The following is a 16,620-nucleotide window of genomic DNA, read 5'->3' as shown; positions in this document are numbered from 1 at the left end:
TCGATCATGCCCACCTGATGAAGCCTCCATAAACATCTATCAACTATGGGGATCAGAGAGGTTCTGCGTTGGTGAGCAAGAATGTATCCACATGCCGGGAGGGTGGTGCACCCAAACTCCACAGGCGTCTGTGCTCAGGACCCTTCTGGACCTCACCCTATGTATCTCTTCATCTGGCTACTCCTTCATAACCTTTAACATCCTGTGTAATATTAATAAACGAATAATCTAGATAGTAAACTTCCTGAGTTCTGTGAGCCACTCTAGCAAATTAACAAAACCTGAGGAAGGGGTCATAGAAACCTCTAATTTTTAGCCTGCTGGTCAGAAACACAGGTATAACCACCTGGACTTGTGACTGGTGTCTGAAGGGGGTAGGTAGGCGGCAGTATTATGGGACTAAGCCCTTAACATATGAGATCTGATGCTAACTCCAAGTAGAAAATGGCACTACTGAATTGTCGGAGACTCAGGTGGTATCACAGAATTGCCACATATCTAACGTCAAAAGTGCTGTGAGTATGACCAGCAAGGAGAAAGAGTTCTAGACAATATTTGATTAGATAAAAGGCAAAACATTTGGGACTTTCATCTTAACTGAAAATCAGGGAAGAGAACACTTTAATTAAACTATCAAATCTTCAGTAAGTAGTATTTATTTCCCAAAATCAGACTTTTCTATGTTTGTCAAATAGAATCCTAAAAGTTATCAATAAAACTTGAAGCCTTGGTTAAAGACCTTGATGGTCTTATCATACCCATCACTGTTTTTATTTCACAGGTCACAGAACAAAACTATTAGACACTTTTTAAAGCTTAACGTATGCTTTTTCCTATGAAACAGAAATCTTTCAACCTCAGCACTGAGATTTTGGGTCTGATAATGCTTTGTTGTTGGGAGTTACCCTGTGCAATGTAGCATTCTTGGCTTCACACTATATGCCAGTTGCGTCCCCCACTTGTAACAACCAAAAATGCCTCCAGACGTTGTCACCCCTGGTTGAGAACCACTGTTAAGAATTATTGAAACAGACAGTGAAATAAATATTACAGAATTAAATGCAAATTTGAAGAAAAATCCCACATCTCAAAAATCTCACCCATCTTCAATTACTTTTACTTAGACACCATCAGTATTTTACTTACATTTAAATAAAAGTATGTATTTATTCAAAACTAATTTTAAGAGAGTAGGAAACAATCTTAAGATACGTCCCTTTTTTGGGGTAGTATTTTCATTTCTTCTGCTTGACTAGGACTTTATGACACTTTTGAGATCTCAGCGTGTTTTCAGTATTCAGCCAACCTAAGGACAGAATGTAGTTTTGTTTTGTTTTTTTCTCTCTCAGACTAACTGGTTGTTTTGGCCTATTTACAAATAAATAGACCAGGACCACATGTGTGTGTGTGGGGGGGTATTTACCAGGACAAAATTTCAAATACAGTCATAAAAATGAAAGACATTGCTCATACTTTGTATTTGAAGTTTCTTTTACTGATAAATATGCCTACCTGTCTTTGGAATGTGAATAAAAAGACAGATACATGCCAGAAATAACAATTCAATCCACCCATTATAACAAAGACTATCCTTTGCTATACAGTCTAGACCATCCTTTTTAAACAACTTGCTGCTTGAGACTGTCTTTTTCTTTTTCTTTTAAGAATGAGAATTTTTTTTTAATTTTGTTTTATTTTTGGCTGCATTGGGTCTTCATTGCTGTGCGCGGGCTTTCTCTAGTTGCGGCGAGCGGGGGCTACTCTTCGTTGCGGTGCGTGGGCTTCTCATTGTGGTGGCTTCTCTTGTTGCGGAGCACTGGCTCTAGGCACGCGGGCTCAGTACTTTCGGCTTGCAGGCTTACTTGCTCCGCGGCACGTGGCATCTTCCCGGACCAGGGATCGAACCCATGTTCCCTGCACTAGCAGGTGAATTCTTAACCACTGCGCCACCAGCAAAGTCCTTGAGACTGTCTTAAACTCAAATTATTCCTAACACAACAAAAGTATAACTTATTTAGAAGTTAACTTTATCAAGGTACTCTATTATTTTATCAATAAAAATCTAGCAAAAAAAACTAAGGAACAAATCATAGCTTAATAAATGAGGGAGACAGAAATCTACAAATAGCAATAAACAAATGGAAAGATGCTGGCATAAAATAAAAGAAAGCAAATTAAAATGAGATACCATTTTTCATCTATCAGATTTTCAGACTTAAAAGCCTAATAATGTTCAGTACTGATACTGGACAGGTAACTTGATACAGTTTCTATAGGCATATGTTGAAACAAAAAGATTTCGGAAGGCCAGATAATAATGCACATAAAGTCCAACCCATAAATCCCATTCTTGCATCTGTGCCAACATAATTATGCTCACTTAAGCATTGTTTTGTTTTAACTGTAAACAATCTTTAAGACCATCAAAGTGGACAGATTAAATGAATTACAATACAGCCAAAATGATGGAATACTATGCAACCCCAAAAAATGATGTGTTTCAATAAGAGATACACAAATTGCAGAAGTATGATATTATATTTTTTAAAAGAATTAACATATATACACATATATGCACAGAAAAATTCTATTAAGAATATACACGAAACAGGTTAACAACAGTCTAGTTTGATTTTTCTTTTTTCCTGAGAGCACTTTTGTAATAAAAAACTTTTAAAACTAGACAGGCTTATCTAAAGGAGTATTAATTTCCATAATCTTTGTACATGAGTTTTTTCATATTATGGGCACAATAATAATTATTTAATTTATGTGATCCATTAAACTCAAAATGCAGTTATTCTCACCAAACTTCTTGTTAACCAATATGGAGATGTGAATTTTAAAAGCATATATATATTCTCCATATTGAAGATACTTTCAGAAACACTGAAAGTTCTGCAAGTATTTATATTTACCACCTGTCCATATACTCACCTAATATCAATATTTTGGAATTTTTTAAAGTGGCCAAATCCTAGCTGTGGCATTCACTTCTGCCATATGCTAGAGCAACTAAGATAGCAAAACCAAATGCCACAGACAATACTTACAAGAAAAGTGGATGACAAGGTAACAAGGTATTATCCTCATGAACCCTCTAATATGAACAGTTAGGACAAGATTAGAGAGGTATTAATAGCTATACAGGAGCAAGAGAAAGACAACTTGTCTTACAACAGCTTATTAACAGGAAAACCCAGGGTTCACCAACAGTCTTCACTGGGGAAAAAAGAAAACCAGGCCACATTCTATCCACATTTAAGATTACTCCTTGCAGAAATATACTTAATGTGCAAAGGCCCTAGAAAAGGCGGACTAGTCTCCACTTAAAGAACCACTTTGAGAAAAAAAATACCCACAATCTCAAAAGTTACCCTAGAGTCCTCATGAATAATATCCCTAAAATAAGACCAGAATAAAACTATCTCCAGAAATATTAAATTCACTTTACCACAAACAATTCTGAATAGAAATATTTTGTTGTTAATAAAAAAGCTACCTCACCCGCCTTCCCAGCAGTACACAACAGTGCAAAAATTACAAATACACCTGTAAGACCTCTTACATATCTCAAATTTCAAATCCTTCTATAATATGTAGTTTCTCATTCCATCACCTGTAAATATTACCACCTATCTCCCAATACTGCAAAGGTAAGATTTTGGGGTGACAGAATAACAAATCCAAGATGCATGTATTAAAGAGGCTTAAACATTCCACCTAAAATACATACATCAGTTCATCACCTATATGCTTCATATGTATACTGCAAAATTACAATTACTGAAAGGTTTCAGCATTTGGGGTCACCAGAAAATGATCAAAATCACAAATGTTAGGGTACATCAAGTCACCTACCTTACTGACCCTTTCAATAAATATCCCCTAACATAGTTTTTCTTAAACCACAAACCACCACACCCAACCTCCCCATACTTGCCACAATCCCTCCCCCAGGAAACCACCTGCAGTGTCAGTGCCTAGAAGGTCACATTATACCGTAGCACAAGGAAAGGAGGGGTGGACAGGTACGTGGGATCTGGCTTAGGTAAGCAGCATGGAAGTCTTAGAATTTACAAAAATAACAGTGGTAATAGATTCCTACCAAATGCATAGCTTCAAATTCTAAGTAGTTTTGTAAGGATTCTAAGATAGCTACAGTAAACAGGAAAGATGTGAGAAGACAACTGAAAAAGTGACAAGTGGTATAAAGTACTGGTTATGGGAGAATCTGAAGTCAGAATGGCTGAGTTTAAATCCCAATTCTGTCACTCACCAGGTGCACAATCAAAATTATTTAAGTTCTGCAAGCCTCAGTATCCTTATTTTTAAAAAGGAGACACCTACTTCAAAGAGTAGTAGTGAAGATTATATTAGGGTAGGCATACGAAACATTTGACAGTGTCTGACACAAAAGAAATGTTCATTAAAAGTTTGCCTTTTAGGGGGCGTCCCTGGTGGCGCAGTGGTTGAGAATCTGCCTGCTAATGCAGGGGACACGGGTTCGAGCCCTGGTCTGGGAGGATCCCACATGCCGCGGAGCAACTGGGCCCGTGAGCCACAACTACTGAGCCTGCGCGTCTGGAGCCTGTGCTCCGCAACAAGAGAGGCCGTGATAGTGAGAGGCCCGCGCACCGCAATGAAGAGTGGCCCCCGCTTGCCGCAACTAGAGAAAGCCCTCGCACAGAAACGAAGACCCAACACAGCAAAAATAAATAAATAAATAAATATATAACCCTTATGTTAAAAAAAAAAAAAAAGTTTGCCTTTTAGGAAGAAAAAAACCCGATACCCCAAAACAGGAGTTCTTATGTGAAAATCCTAGTCCCTTTAAGATTTCTGATTCACCACTTTAAAATCAATCAAAGACTCTAACTAGGTAGGAGTACTCACAAGCACCACATACAACAAAAAATAACATTAGGAGAATAAGATTTAAAGAGTCAAAATACTCAAGAGGCTCCACCCCCTGCAGGGAGCCCAGACAAATCATAGGGAGATAGTACAAGTACAGGTATGCACGTCTGAGACAGTCTAAGTCAGACCTGGCTACAGGAAAGAAGGAAACGATAATACCTGAAGCAAAGTTTTGGCAAGTAAAATGAACAGCTAGCTCAGTCACAAGTATAAAGAAGCCTGATGAGATTAGGGAACTCTTGGACCTGAAAACAGATCACTGTTACTCATCAGTATGTTTTCATTCTTAGGATTTCATTTCAGTAAGCTGCAAAAACTTTTAAATATCAAAACTGGTATTAAATACATGTTATTTTTACTATGAATTTTTATTTTTTATATCACAGTATATAAACAAGGCATCTAAGATTTGTTGAATGCCTGCTATTTCACAAAAACTCTGCGACCTAAGTGTTGTTATTCATATTTTCAGCTGGGGAACAAAGGAAAAGAGGGCATAGGTGACTAACTTGTTCCATCATGGTCATTCAAATAGGTTACAATGAAACTAGAATTTTAAGGACAGCCTGCTAACCTAGAGTCAAGCAGATTATAAGCACAGAGACAACAGAGATACCTTGACATACACAGCCCCAAGTGTGTCTTCACTCTACAATAAAGCTATCCCCCTCACCCCACCCCAACAAAGTCAAACTGGTAAGTGGTAACAAAAAAGCCCTATTTGAACTACCACATATATGGCACATTTTTTAAAAGCAATGGGTCACTATTACTACTATTTTACATTTTTACTAACTGAGACTTAAATTAGCTCTTATACACTTTACAGTCAATGGTGTATGTTCTCAATAATATTCAATCTATTTTGGTAGGAATGGAGTTTGGAGGGTGGTTACAAGAAGTGCCAAACCCAGGCAGCCTGATATACGAAAAGGATCGCTGTGGGTGAAACCAGAGAGAACAAAGATGAGCAACTGAACACATCTGAAGGCCTAGCAAAAATGAAGATCTAAAACACATTTCTGGGCTTCCCTGGTGGCGCAGTGGTTGAGAATCTGCCTGCCAATGCAGGGGACACGGGTTCGAGCCCTGGTCTGGGAAGATCCCACATGCCGCGGAGCAACTAGGCCCGTGAGCCACAATTACTGAGCCTGCGCGTCTGGAGCCTGTGCTCCGCCACAAGAGAGGCCACGACAGTGAAAGGCCCGCGCACCGCGATGAAGAGTGGCCCCCGCTTGCCACAACTAGAGAAAGCCCTCACACAGAAACGAAGACCCAACACAGCCATAAATAAATAAATAAATAAAATTAAAACACATTTCTCACATTCATCAGGTATTTTAAAGTACAGTGCTTTCACAGGCATATGTATTAAATGAAATAACAGCCAATGTTCTCCCCTTCAACTGTCTATACTCTGTTTTAGTAAGTGATTTAAGTTTTTTTGCTATTGATACTGATTTAGGTAGACAGACACAAACATACACACACACTCACTCACTCACCCACCCCCCCAACCCCCCCAATAATAAACTCCCATATCAGAAAGGTAAAAGACCTACAGTCCACAGAACAGAGGGAAACCACTGTAAATTCTGGACCATACGTTCCTCATCTTCTTACTAATAAGATGTTTTGAAGCCACATGAAGTTGGTGACAGGCTTCCAGTAATAGTCCATAAGCATTATGAACTCCAATTTATTGGCAGGCACAAAGAGATCTCTGGATGTAGATAAAAAGGCACACATGTAGGTAACACTAAGACAGACACTCTGGGAACCGCTTTGTGGCTCTCATGAGTTAGTGGTAACACTGACTGGTCTCTCTCATCCAAGTACAGACAAGTGATTCTCAATTTTTTTTACTGTCTCCAAACCACTAACCTATGTAACATACTCCCAAGAGGTAACATCTTCACCATCAGCAGACATTTAACAACAATCACTGTGCCTGTGCCCCACCCTTTACCACTGTTACTGCAATACCACCCCTGGTAACTACTGCCACAACACAGACTCCCACAGGCTTCTGAAATGGAAGGAAACTTGGAAATCATCTTTTATAAGCTCCTCATTGAGTACCTGAGGGAAATGTGGCCCACAGTAATTTAAGTGACTTACTGGAGACTAAAATAGTAGCTATGGGGAGGAGGGGGTTGTCACTACGCACTAGTCACAGCGTTAAGCACTTATAAAGTATAAACTCAGTGAACCCCCACAACATCCCTTGAGATGGATTTACTTTATTTCCCATATCTTACGATAAGGAAATTAAGGCACAGAGAAGTCGGCCTTGGTGACAGAGTAACTAAGTGGTAGAGCTGGGAATTCAAACCCAGGTCTGTCTTGTGCTCTCGTGACTCTCCAACCAGAGCTCTTTCCACAAGATTAAGTACCTCAGACTTGTTTCATGAGCCAAATGCACTCTATTTATGCCCAACACACAGACAATTCTAACTTTTACCCTCTCCCAAATTTTAGTATCTATAGCTACATATTTTCATTTATTCAAGTCCTCACAAAAGCTGAGGCAACTACATGGTATAAACCCCATTTCTGAAGTGAGGAAACAAGCTCACCAATTATTTGCCCTAATTCACACAGCTAATTCTGACAAGCTAATTTCAGAATCAAGCCATGCTCCTTCCCAGAATGACGTTACCACACGCTAACTCTCATGAAATTAGAGGACTAGCCAACTACTAGTAAAAACTGGACTGAACATGGAAAATATGAACTCACCTGCACACCAAAAAGATTGAAGATTTGAAGTTAATTCCAGTCAGAAAACAGAGTTGACACATCTAGCTTCCAGTGCATCACGCAGTAGATTTTGTACAGTGTACATGACACATCAGATTTACAGGTCTGATGTGATGAAACAAATGAAAACTACAATTTTCTTCATGTTCCTATCTTAGTCACTGCAGTTACTAAAATATTTAGATGCAAAAGGGCAACCATTTAACTAATATCTACTGAAAATCTACTGTGCTTCCTCTGTGTACCACTGTGATAATGGTACATGATAGGAATTTAGGTGGCACATGGGTAATTCATATTAATATTTTAGTATTTACAGATTTTAAAATGACATAGAAAAATATAACTAACGCAACAAACCACTGTTTCAGACCTCATTTCTCACAAGACTAACAGGAAGAAATTAACATGTTGATTATACTTCTGGGGAGGGGTCAAATGAGGGCTTAATCTCTATCTGTAGTATTCTTCCACCTTAAAAAAATCTGAAGAAAAGTAAGCTGACCTCAAAAAGAGCATTAAGTAAATAATTATACACATGCTACAAGGATGTGGCAAAAAAATCCCAAAGGTAGTATGTGAAACTGACATTTTAGAAATAATGTTCCAGTGTTCGATACTATGTTAGGCAAAACAAAATTCCCTCCCTAAAGAAAGCCACAGAAGAAGGATCTAACAGTCACATGGACTTAAGGAGATTTTATTTATAATAATGCAGATCTCAGTTGTTGATTACTACTACTTTTTAAGTAACTTTTATTTTCTTAGTAGTATTTCAAAATTGCTGAACACAAAGAGTTTGAAACTGCAGGGAGGAAAAAAAAGACTCAATATAAGCATTACCAACACAATAACAACTACTATTTATTGAGTAAATAAATAATGTTAACACTGTTTATGAAGCAGTGTATTTCCGTGTATTACATACTCATGCTATGAGATACTATTTTTTTTTTTTTTTAATAAATTTATTTATTTATTTATTTTTGGTTGTGTTGGGTCGTCATTTCTGTGCGAGGGCTTTCTCCAGTTGCGGCGAGCGGGGGCCACTCTTCATCGCGGTGCGCGGGCCTCTCACTGTCGCGGCCTCTCCCGTTGCGGAGCACAGGCTCCAGACGCGCAGGCTCAGTAGTTGTGGCTCACGGGCTTAGTTGCTCCATGGCATGTGGGATCTTCCCAGACCAGGGCTCGAACCCGTGTCCCCTGCATTGGCAGGCAGATTCTTAACCACTGCGCCACCAGGGAAGCCCCCTATGAGATACTATTATTATTCCTTTTTATAGATGAGGAAACTAACTTAACAGGGACTGACTTAAGAAGTTCTCTTAGGGACTTCCCTGGTGGCGCATTGGTTAAGAGTCCGCCTGCCAATGCAGGGGACACGGGTTCAAGCCCTGGTCCGGGAAGATCCCACATGCCGCGGAGCAACTAAGCCCGCGAGCCACAACTACTGAGCCCGCGTGCCGCAACTACTGAAGCCCGTGCGCCTAGAGCCTGTGCTCCGCAACAAGAGAAGCCACTGCAATGAGAAGCCCGCACACCACAACAAAGAGTAGCCCCGCTCGCCACAACTAGAGAAAGCCTGCATGCAGCAACGAAGACCCAACGCAGCCAAAAATAAATTAAAAAAAAAAAAGAAAAAGTTCTCCTAAATAGTGTAATTCTGAGAGGATGGCAGAGGTGCTACAATTTTTCATCTCTCCAAAATCCCTTGTATCAAACGTAACTAGACAGCAAACCCAAAACCAATAAGCAAAAACATTTACAACAAAACTCCCTGACAAGGTTATCTCACAAACCCCAAAATGTAAGTTAATGAGGAAATACTTATGGTCACATGACCTGTACCATTATCAGAATCTGTACAAGAGAAAACAGAAGTCGTAGTGAACAGGAAGGGCCTACAAATAGGAGAACCACAAAACAGCCAACAGGTGTTCACAAGAAATCATGGCAGGTCAATGTGAGAACAGTAGCTGAAACTGAGATAGGTTTTGCCCACTCACAGTAATAAGTGAAGAGAAAGGACCTCCAGTGAGGGCTGAAAGGGACAAAGTCTTGCTTCATGAGCTCTTGAAAGTGACCCACCAGAGCTCCCATCCAGAGGAGACCCCAAAGACAAGAGAAAGAGACAACAGAGATGAAAGAAAGACAAGGTCCAAATAAAAGTATTGATAGAACAGAGCCTAGAAATTTCAGAAAGAACGTTCCATATTCTAACACTTCACAAAAATAATGAGCAAACTCTGTGAAGTTAGGACAGCTACTCTGAACCATGCCTCCTCCTCAAAGTGCAGAAAAACTATTCTCACATAAAAATGCAAAACAGGGCTTCCCTGGTGGCGCAGTGGTTGAGAATCTGCCTGCCAATGCAGGGGACACGGGTTCGAGCCCTGGTCTGGGAAGATCCCACATGCCGCGGAGCAACTAAGCCCGTGAGCCACAACTACTGAGCCTGCGCGTCTGGAGCCTGTGCTCTGCAACGGGAGAGGCCGCGACAGTGAGAGGCCCGCGCACTGCGACGAAGAGTGGCCCCCGCTCGCTGCAATTGGAGAAAGCCCTCGCACAGAAACGAAGACCCAACACAGCCAAAAATGAATAAATAAATAAATTTATTTTAAAAAAAAATGCAAAACAGAAAAATATCAAGGTCAAATCTAACATGAAACTGTTGTAAGATAAAAGGAGAATAAGGAGCAAAATAACACCCCTCAAGACAGCAAAGGGAAGCTAGAAAGACTTGCTCAGAAACAGATCAAAACCTTATACTATTTTCAAAATGAGCTAAACACATTGAGAAAAATGATACAAGTCAGAATTAGAGAAACTCAGAAAACGAAGCAATAGAATACAGCAAAGAATCAGAAAAGAAAGAATTACTTCAGGAAATAAAGGCTAAACTAGAAAGCACACAAGAACAAATGATCACAACACAACGCAGTAAGAATCCTTCAAAAGAGGAAATTTTAAAAAACCAAAATGGAATTTAAAATTTCACTTTAAAAGACACTGTTAAGAGAATAAAAAGACAAGTCACACAGTGGTAGCAAGTATTTGCAAACCACATTAATGAAGAATTTGTATCCGTAACATATAAAGAACTCTCAAAACCCAATAACAAATCAAACAACCCCATTTTAACATGGGCAAAAATGTGAAGAATCAATTTACTAAAGAAGATATACAAACAGCAAATAAACACATGAAAAGATGCTCAACATCATTAATCATTAGGCAAATACAAATTAAAACCACTATACAATAGGCACCTATTAGAATATCTAAAGTGAGAAAGATTGACCATACTAAGTGTTGGAAAGGATGTGGAGAAACTGATCTCAACTCCCATGATACTGGTGGAAAAGCAAATTGGCACAATCACTCAAGAAAACAGTTCAGTATTTTCTAAAGTTAAACATACACGTACCACATGATCCAACCATTCCACTCCTGGATGGATTTTTACCCAAGAAAAAAAGAATGCATACAAAGACACATACACAAATGTTCACAGTAGCTTTGTTTAATAAAGAAAAAACTGGGGCTTCTGGGGTGGCACAGTGGTTAAGAATCCACCTGCCAATGCAGGGGACACGGGTTCGAGCCCTGGTCCAGGGAGATCCCACATGCCGCGGAGCAACTAAGCCCATGCGCCACAACTACTGAGCCTGCGCTCTAGAGCCCGCGAGCCACAACTACTGAGCCCGTGTGCCACAACTACTGAAGCCCGCACATCTAGAGCCCATGCTCCGCAACAAGAGAAGCCACCGCAATGAGAAGCCCGTGCACCGCAAAGAAGAGTAGCCCCCGCTCGCCGCAACTAGAGAAAGCCCGTGCGCAGCAATGAAGACCCAATGCAGCCAAAAATAAATAAATAAAATAAATTAAAAAAAAAAAAAAAAAAAAACTGGAAATAACCCAAATGCCCATCAACCAGTGAGTGAAGCAAGAACTGTAGGATATCCATGTAATGAATACAACTCAGAAATAAAAAGGAATGAATTGTTGATTTCTGAACAACGTGGATCAATCTCAAATTATGTGGAGTAAAAAAAGGCAGACAAAGAATATACTGTATGATTGCATTTATATAAAATTCCAGAACATGCTAACTAATCTACAGCGACAAAAAGCAGATCTTTAGCTGCCTGAGGGGAGGAGAGCACACACAGGGAGGGGAGATTACAAAGGGCATGAGGAAACTTCTGCGAGTAATGGATATATCCTCCATCTGGAGTGTGGTGATAGTTTCATGAGTGTAGATGTCAAAATTTACCAAACTATATATTTTCAGTAAACGAAGCTTACTGTTTTCAATAAATGAAGTTTTTTAAAATAAGCATTATTAAGTAAAGCTATTTTCTAAAAACAGAAATGAGGGAAAAAACCCAGGAATTCTTACCTTAAGAAACTCATCCATCCTAAAACATCAAAAAGATCTGAACTGCTATCTTTTAGATTCTCATTCTCGTATTTACAGTCTTAGAAGTTAGACAAAGCTCAGTTTAGCCATAAATGATGACAGAAACTGCAAATTTCAGTATCAAAAGTTAAGGCATGCCCATGTTGATTTAAAAAAACAAAAAACCAACAAAGGCTAAATAAAGCTAAATGTAAAAACACCAGCTGTTTGAATCATAAATTAAAAAATATTTTCCAAACTCCATAAAGAATCTAACACCACCAATCATTTTAATAGAAAATACTCTCAGTAAATGTACAAAGACCTAAAGATTTGGGGGGGTGGGAGGGGTGGACAGGGATGGGACAACTGATGACCTTTTTAAGTCCTCTCTCAGGACAAATAATTGTCCACAAAAATCAGGTTGAATTTCCCTAGCCACTTAGTGATCCAGTCAAACAGGATATTAAAGAGCTTTCTTGTAGAAACTTTCAACTGTTTATACATTTACAGCCAAAGTATTTTATCAAAAAGGGACGGCAGTTTGTACACACCTGGTAAGAGGTGTTAAGTATTTAACTCCAAATAATCTTGTTTATCAAAACTATGAAGTAAAATGCTTTTCCTCTTGATACTGTAGAGAGGTATAAGTTTGGACCAACTAGCAATCAGTATAAATACAAATTAGTTATTCTGAATCAATTTTTTAAAATCAAGATGTTCTAAGAGACTATAATTCAGAGGCAAAAATTACCTTTCTTTCCTGAAGGGTTCCATTTTTTAAAAGCACTAAATAGAAATTTAAGATTGAACACATCACAGTCACATTCCTAAGGTGACTGGTAATTTTAATAAGCACCAAGGAGTTTCAGCTTGTCTGCATGACCATTAAAGAGGGCTGTTTTTTTTTTCCTTTCTAAAATCAGACCAGTTATTAAAAGGCTACGCTGCAACCGTAAGCAAATCTCGTAAGAAATGAACATTTGCTAATAAAGCCAAAGAAAGTATACATCATTTGCTGAAGCTTACACTCTTTTATTAGGGCTCAAAAAGAATTTTAAAACTAGGCATGAAGTAAAGGAGCCAAAAGAAAGCCCACTTTTTAAAACTACCCCCCAAAAAAACCTCTCCCCTTCCTGTTCCCTGCCTCCTACACAAAGACGACAAGGCACCAAATCTGCACTGCTCTCTACAAATAAAGTTAGCCTGAGTTGAAAACAACTCCTGCCAAACAACTACACACACAACAATGAACTGAAATGTTCCTATGAAAACAGTGCTAACTTCATAGTATAAGTTTCAGATTCACAGCATTTGGAAACAAGCCTAATAAAATGCTGAGCGTATGTTAACAAGTTAGCTATCCTAGAAAGTTTACAGGACAGTAAAGACTGTAGCATCTGGAATGTGTCAGATAATCACCCTGAGTGCTCAAGAGAATAAATATAAGTGACACTTCAAGCACCCACATATATAAATATGACAACAAAAGGTTGCATACAGGACAATATGAGAAAATACCACCAATAAAAGAATCTGAAACAGAATCAAAGCCACAAAATTCTAGAAATAAGCCTGTTTGTTACGGCCAAAAAACAGTCATAATGGAACACGCATTCTTCTTTTTCTCTGGCTCTTCTACACTAACACATTCTAAATGCGCAAAAGCATAAAGAAAATTTTAACAAAGTTTTAAAATTCATTACAGAGCACATATGAAGTAAATAAAGCATATACACTTAGTAAATGCTTTAAATTACTGGAGCTTGTGCAGTTTAGACAGATGAAGTATTCAGTGCTTCTGAAATACACTTCTGTCCCTTTCCTGAGCAATTCTGAAGGATACACAGATCTATAACGACGATTACATGTTTTCAACTCACATTGTTTCTCCAGTCTTGGCTACATGACAAAGAAACTGATCCAGAACCGGACAAACTTCCTTTTTCCCCCTCTTCTCAAAATCTAGATAAGGGAAGAAAGAAAAGTTATTAGTATTTCTAAAAGTCCACCAACCATTTCCAACGCCTTCTAACAACAAACTTTCCTCCCAGTCCTTCCTCATATTAAGCAGCAATTTAAAAAAATTTTTTTAATTTAAAAAAGCCTCTCAACGAAATATCCACCTCTTACTCTCCAATTTCAAATGTCACTCTTCACAGGTAACGAGACCCCTCCTGAAGCGGGCACTCAACTCCGCCACAAACCAGCCCTAACGCAGTGCTTCTCTAAGTCTGGTCCAGGGGAACACCAGGACCACATTCATCTCAGAGACCGGCTAAAATACAAACCCCAGATCCCGACCCCACAGACTGTTTATTTACGTGAAGTTCATAAATCTGCGTTTTAAGAAAACACCAGCTCCCTCTCGTAGCCGTCCGCCAATGATCCTGGGTATCAAAGCCTAATTCTCAGAACGCTGAAATCATGCTCTCCTAAGTTTGAGAACCACTGTTCTCAAGCCTGTTGCTTGGAAGGCGAGCAATTCAGAGCCGGGAAGGCGACCACCTGAGAAGGAGGGCGCGTGGAAAGATGACTTCAGAAGCCCCGAAAAAGGCTCCCTGAGACACTTGAAAGTTGCTTTGCCGCCCCCTCTCCTCCCCCCACCCCGAAACCTTTCACTTTTCTTCTCCCCCCCGTGGCCCGGCGTGCGGGGGCCTGATGGAGAACGAAGCCAGCCTGGGAGGGAGCTGCGGGCCCAAGACCCGTGCCCCGGGAGTGGGAAAGGGGCCGGGGCCCCCGCGAGAGCTTCCCGGCTCCCCTCCCCCAGCCCAGACGCCGGCGGCCGACACAAAGCCCAGAGCGGGGCGGGAGGGAGCTGCCCACGGGGCTCCCCGCCCCCGGGGAAGCGGGAGGGGGATGGGAGCCGGGGAAGCGCGCCCTCCCCCACCAGCCCGGCCCGACCCCGGGAAACCACTTGCCCCAAAGGGAGATAGGACCGCGGAGGGTGAGGAGGAAGGGAGAGGGGGCAGCTACCCCCACCTTTCAGCGCCTCCTGCAGCCTCTCGACGTCCATGGCTTCCCGGAGTCCCTCGTAGCCTCCGCCTCCTTCCGCGGGTCTCCCGGGGACCGGAAGGCCTCCCCCCACCCCCCCGACGCCCTCCCCCTCCCTCGCACACACTCCGGCACGCAGGCGACCGGGGGGGGCACCAAAGGGAGCCGGGGGAAGCGAGCGAGAGAGCGAGACCGAGAGAGCGAACACCTCCCCAAGCCGCTACCACCAGCCCTCCAACATGGCGCCCGGCACGTCATCGCGCGCACGCTCCCCGCCGCCGTCCTCGCGCCCGCGGCGCGCCCAGACCCGGAGCCCGAGAGCGCGTGCGCGGCGAGGCGTGTGGCCCCCCGGCAGTCCCCCGCAAACCCGGCAGGGCCGGCCGCCCCGCCTCTCCCCGGGGATGGCCCTAGCTACCTGCGCCGACCTGAAGACGGAGTGGTCTAGGCAGGGGGGTGGGACGCAGACCCCCTGGATGTGAGTCCCTGCCATTTGCTAGCTGTGTGACCTTGAGCAATTTACTGAGCCTCTCTGAGCCTCACTTTCCCCATCTGTACGATGAAAGCACTAGTATGGACCACCCTATAAGGTGGCTGCGAAAATCAAGTGAGAGTGTGTACACTTGGCGGTCAGAGTACGCATTTAAAAAGCACTCAGTATTACTAGTAATCGGAGCAAAAATACCTCCTTGCCTGAATCCAAAGCTCGTCGATGACCCACTCTTGAAGAGACGCAATGCACACAGCAAAGGGATGAAAAGCTTCGGCAATGGAACCAGCTGGATTTAAAGCCTAACTTAACTATTTACTCCCTGTCTGACGTACTTAAACTCAGGTAGCCTCAGTTACCTCATCCGCAAAATGGGAGTTTGTAAAACAGCCCTGAGACTTGAGTGAAATGGCGACGGTGAAGCACTGAGCGCACAGGGTGCCTGGAACTTAAGCACTCAGTTAATGTGGCTGCTGTTTTTATTATCATTATGATTTTGATTACGTTACATAAGCGCCCAGGAAGTTAGAGAGGGCAGAGACCACAGAAGTACTCTCCCGCCCTGACATTTTACAAATGGGATACATGAGGCACGGAGAGCTAGTCTGGCGAAACAGCAGCAGAATCCAGAACATCTGGCAACTAGCTAGTGTGTGGACATTTTTATTATCCTCTCATGTCTGTGAGCTTTTCAAGAAAAAGATACTGAACTGTTCCACCTTCTCTTCTCAAAGCCTAACACAAATGTGTGAAAGGAAGGAAGGGAGAGAGGGAGGAAGGGAGGACAGAAGGCTATTTCTTGACTGGTGTTAGAAGGTGCAAATTTGGACACAGCCATCACAAGTGCTGACCCTCTTAAAAGATAGTGGCTCTGACCCTGAACCTAGGTGGCAGATGTAGGCAAAAGCCCCCCGCTGCAAAAAAATACTTTTCTCGATTTTGCCATCAGAGGACCAGTCCCTAGTATCTTGAGACCCTTTCACTGTTCTAAGCATCCTGCTCAGTTACAAATAGCCTTGCAGGGGATGTATTAGGGTGGCATCATCACAGTGGG

At 41.5% G+C, this 16,620-nt stretch overlaps 1 protein-coding gene across 1 annotated transcript in view; it reads right to left on the bottom strand.

The window, feature by feature from the left end:
- The window catches only part of PPP4R2 (protein phosphatase 4 regulatory subunit 2), a 55,736-nt gene extending 40,524 nt beyond the window's left edge, over positions 1-15,212 (bottom strand). Inside the window, exons 1-2 of the mRNA XM_061197158.1 lie at positions 15,068-15,212; positions 13,969-14,050 (exon numbers count right to left, since the gene is read on the bottom strand). Of these exons, the coding sequence (XP_061053141.1) occupies positions 13,969-14,050; positions 15,068-15,101 (116 nt within the window). The 5' untranslated portion in view covers positions 15,102-15,212. The remainder of the gene's footprint in view (positions 1-13,968; positions 14,051-15,067) is intronic.
- Positions 15,213-16,620: the final 1,408 nt, after the last annotated feature.

Source organism: Eubalaena glacialis, chromosome 7 (assembly GCF_028564815.1).
Source record: "Eubalaena glacialis isolate mEubGla1 chromosome 7, mEubGla1.1.hap2.+ XY, whole genome shotgun sequence".
Taxonomy (NCBI): Eukaryota; Metazoa; Chordata; class Mammalia; order Artiodactyla; family Balaenidae; genus Eubalaena; species Eubalaena glacialis.
The sequence above is the reverse complement of the archived record's forward strand: the minus strand, read 5'-3'. Positions and strand labels throughout refer to the sequence as shown.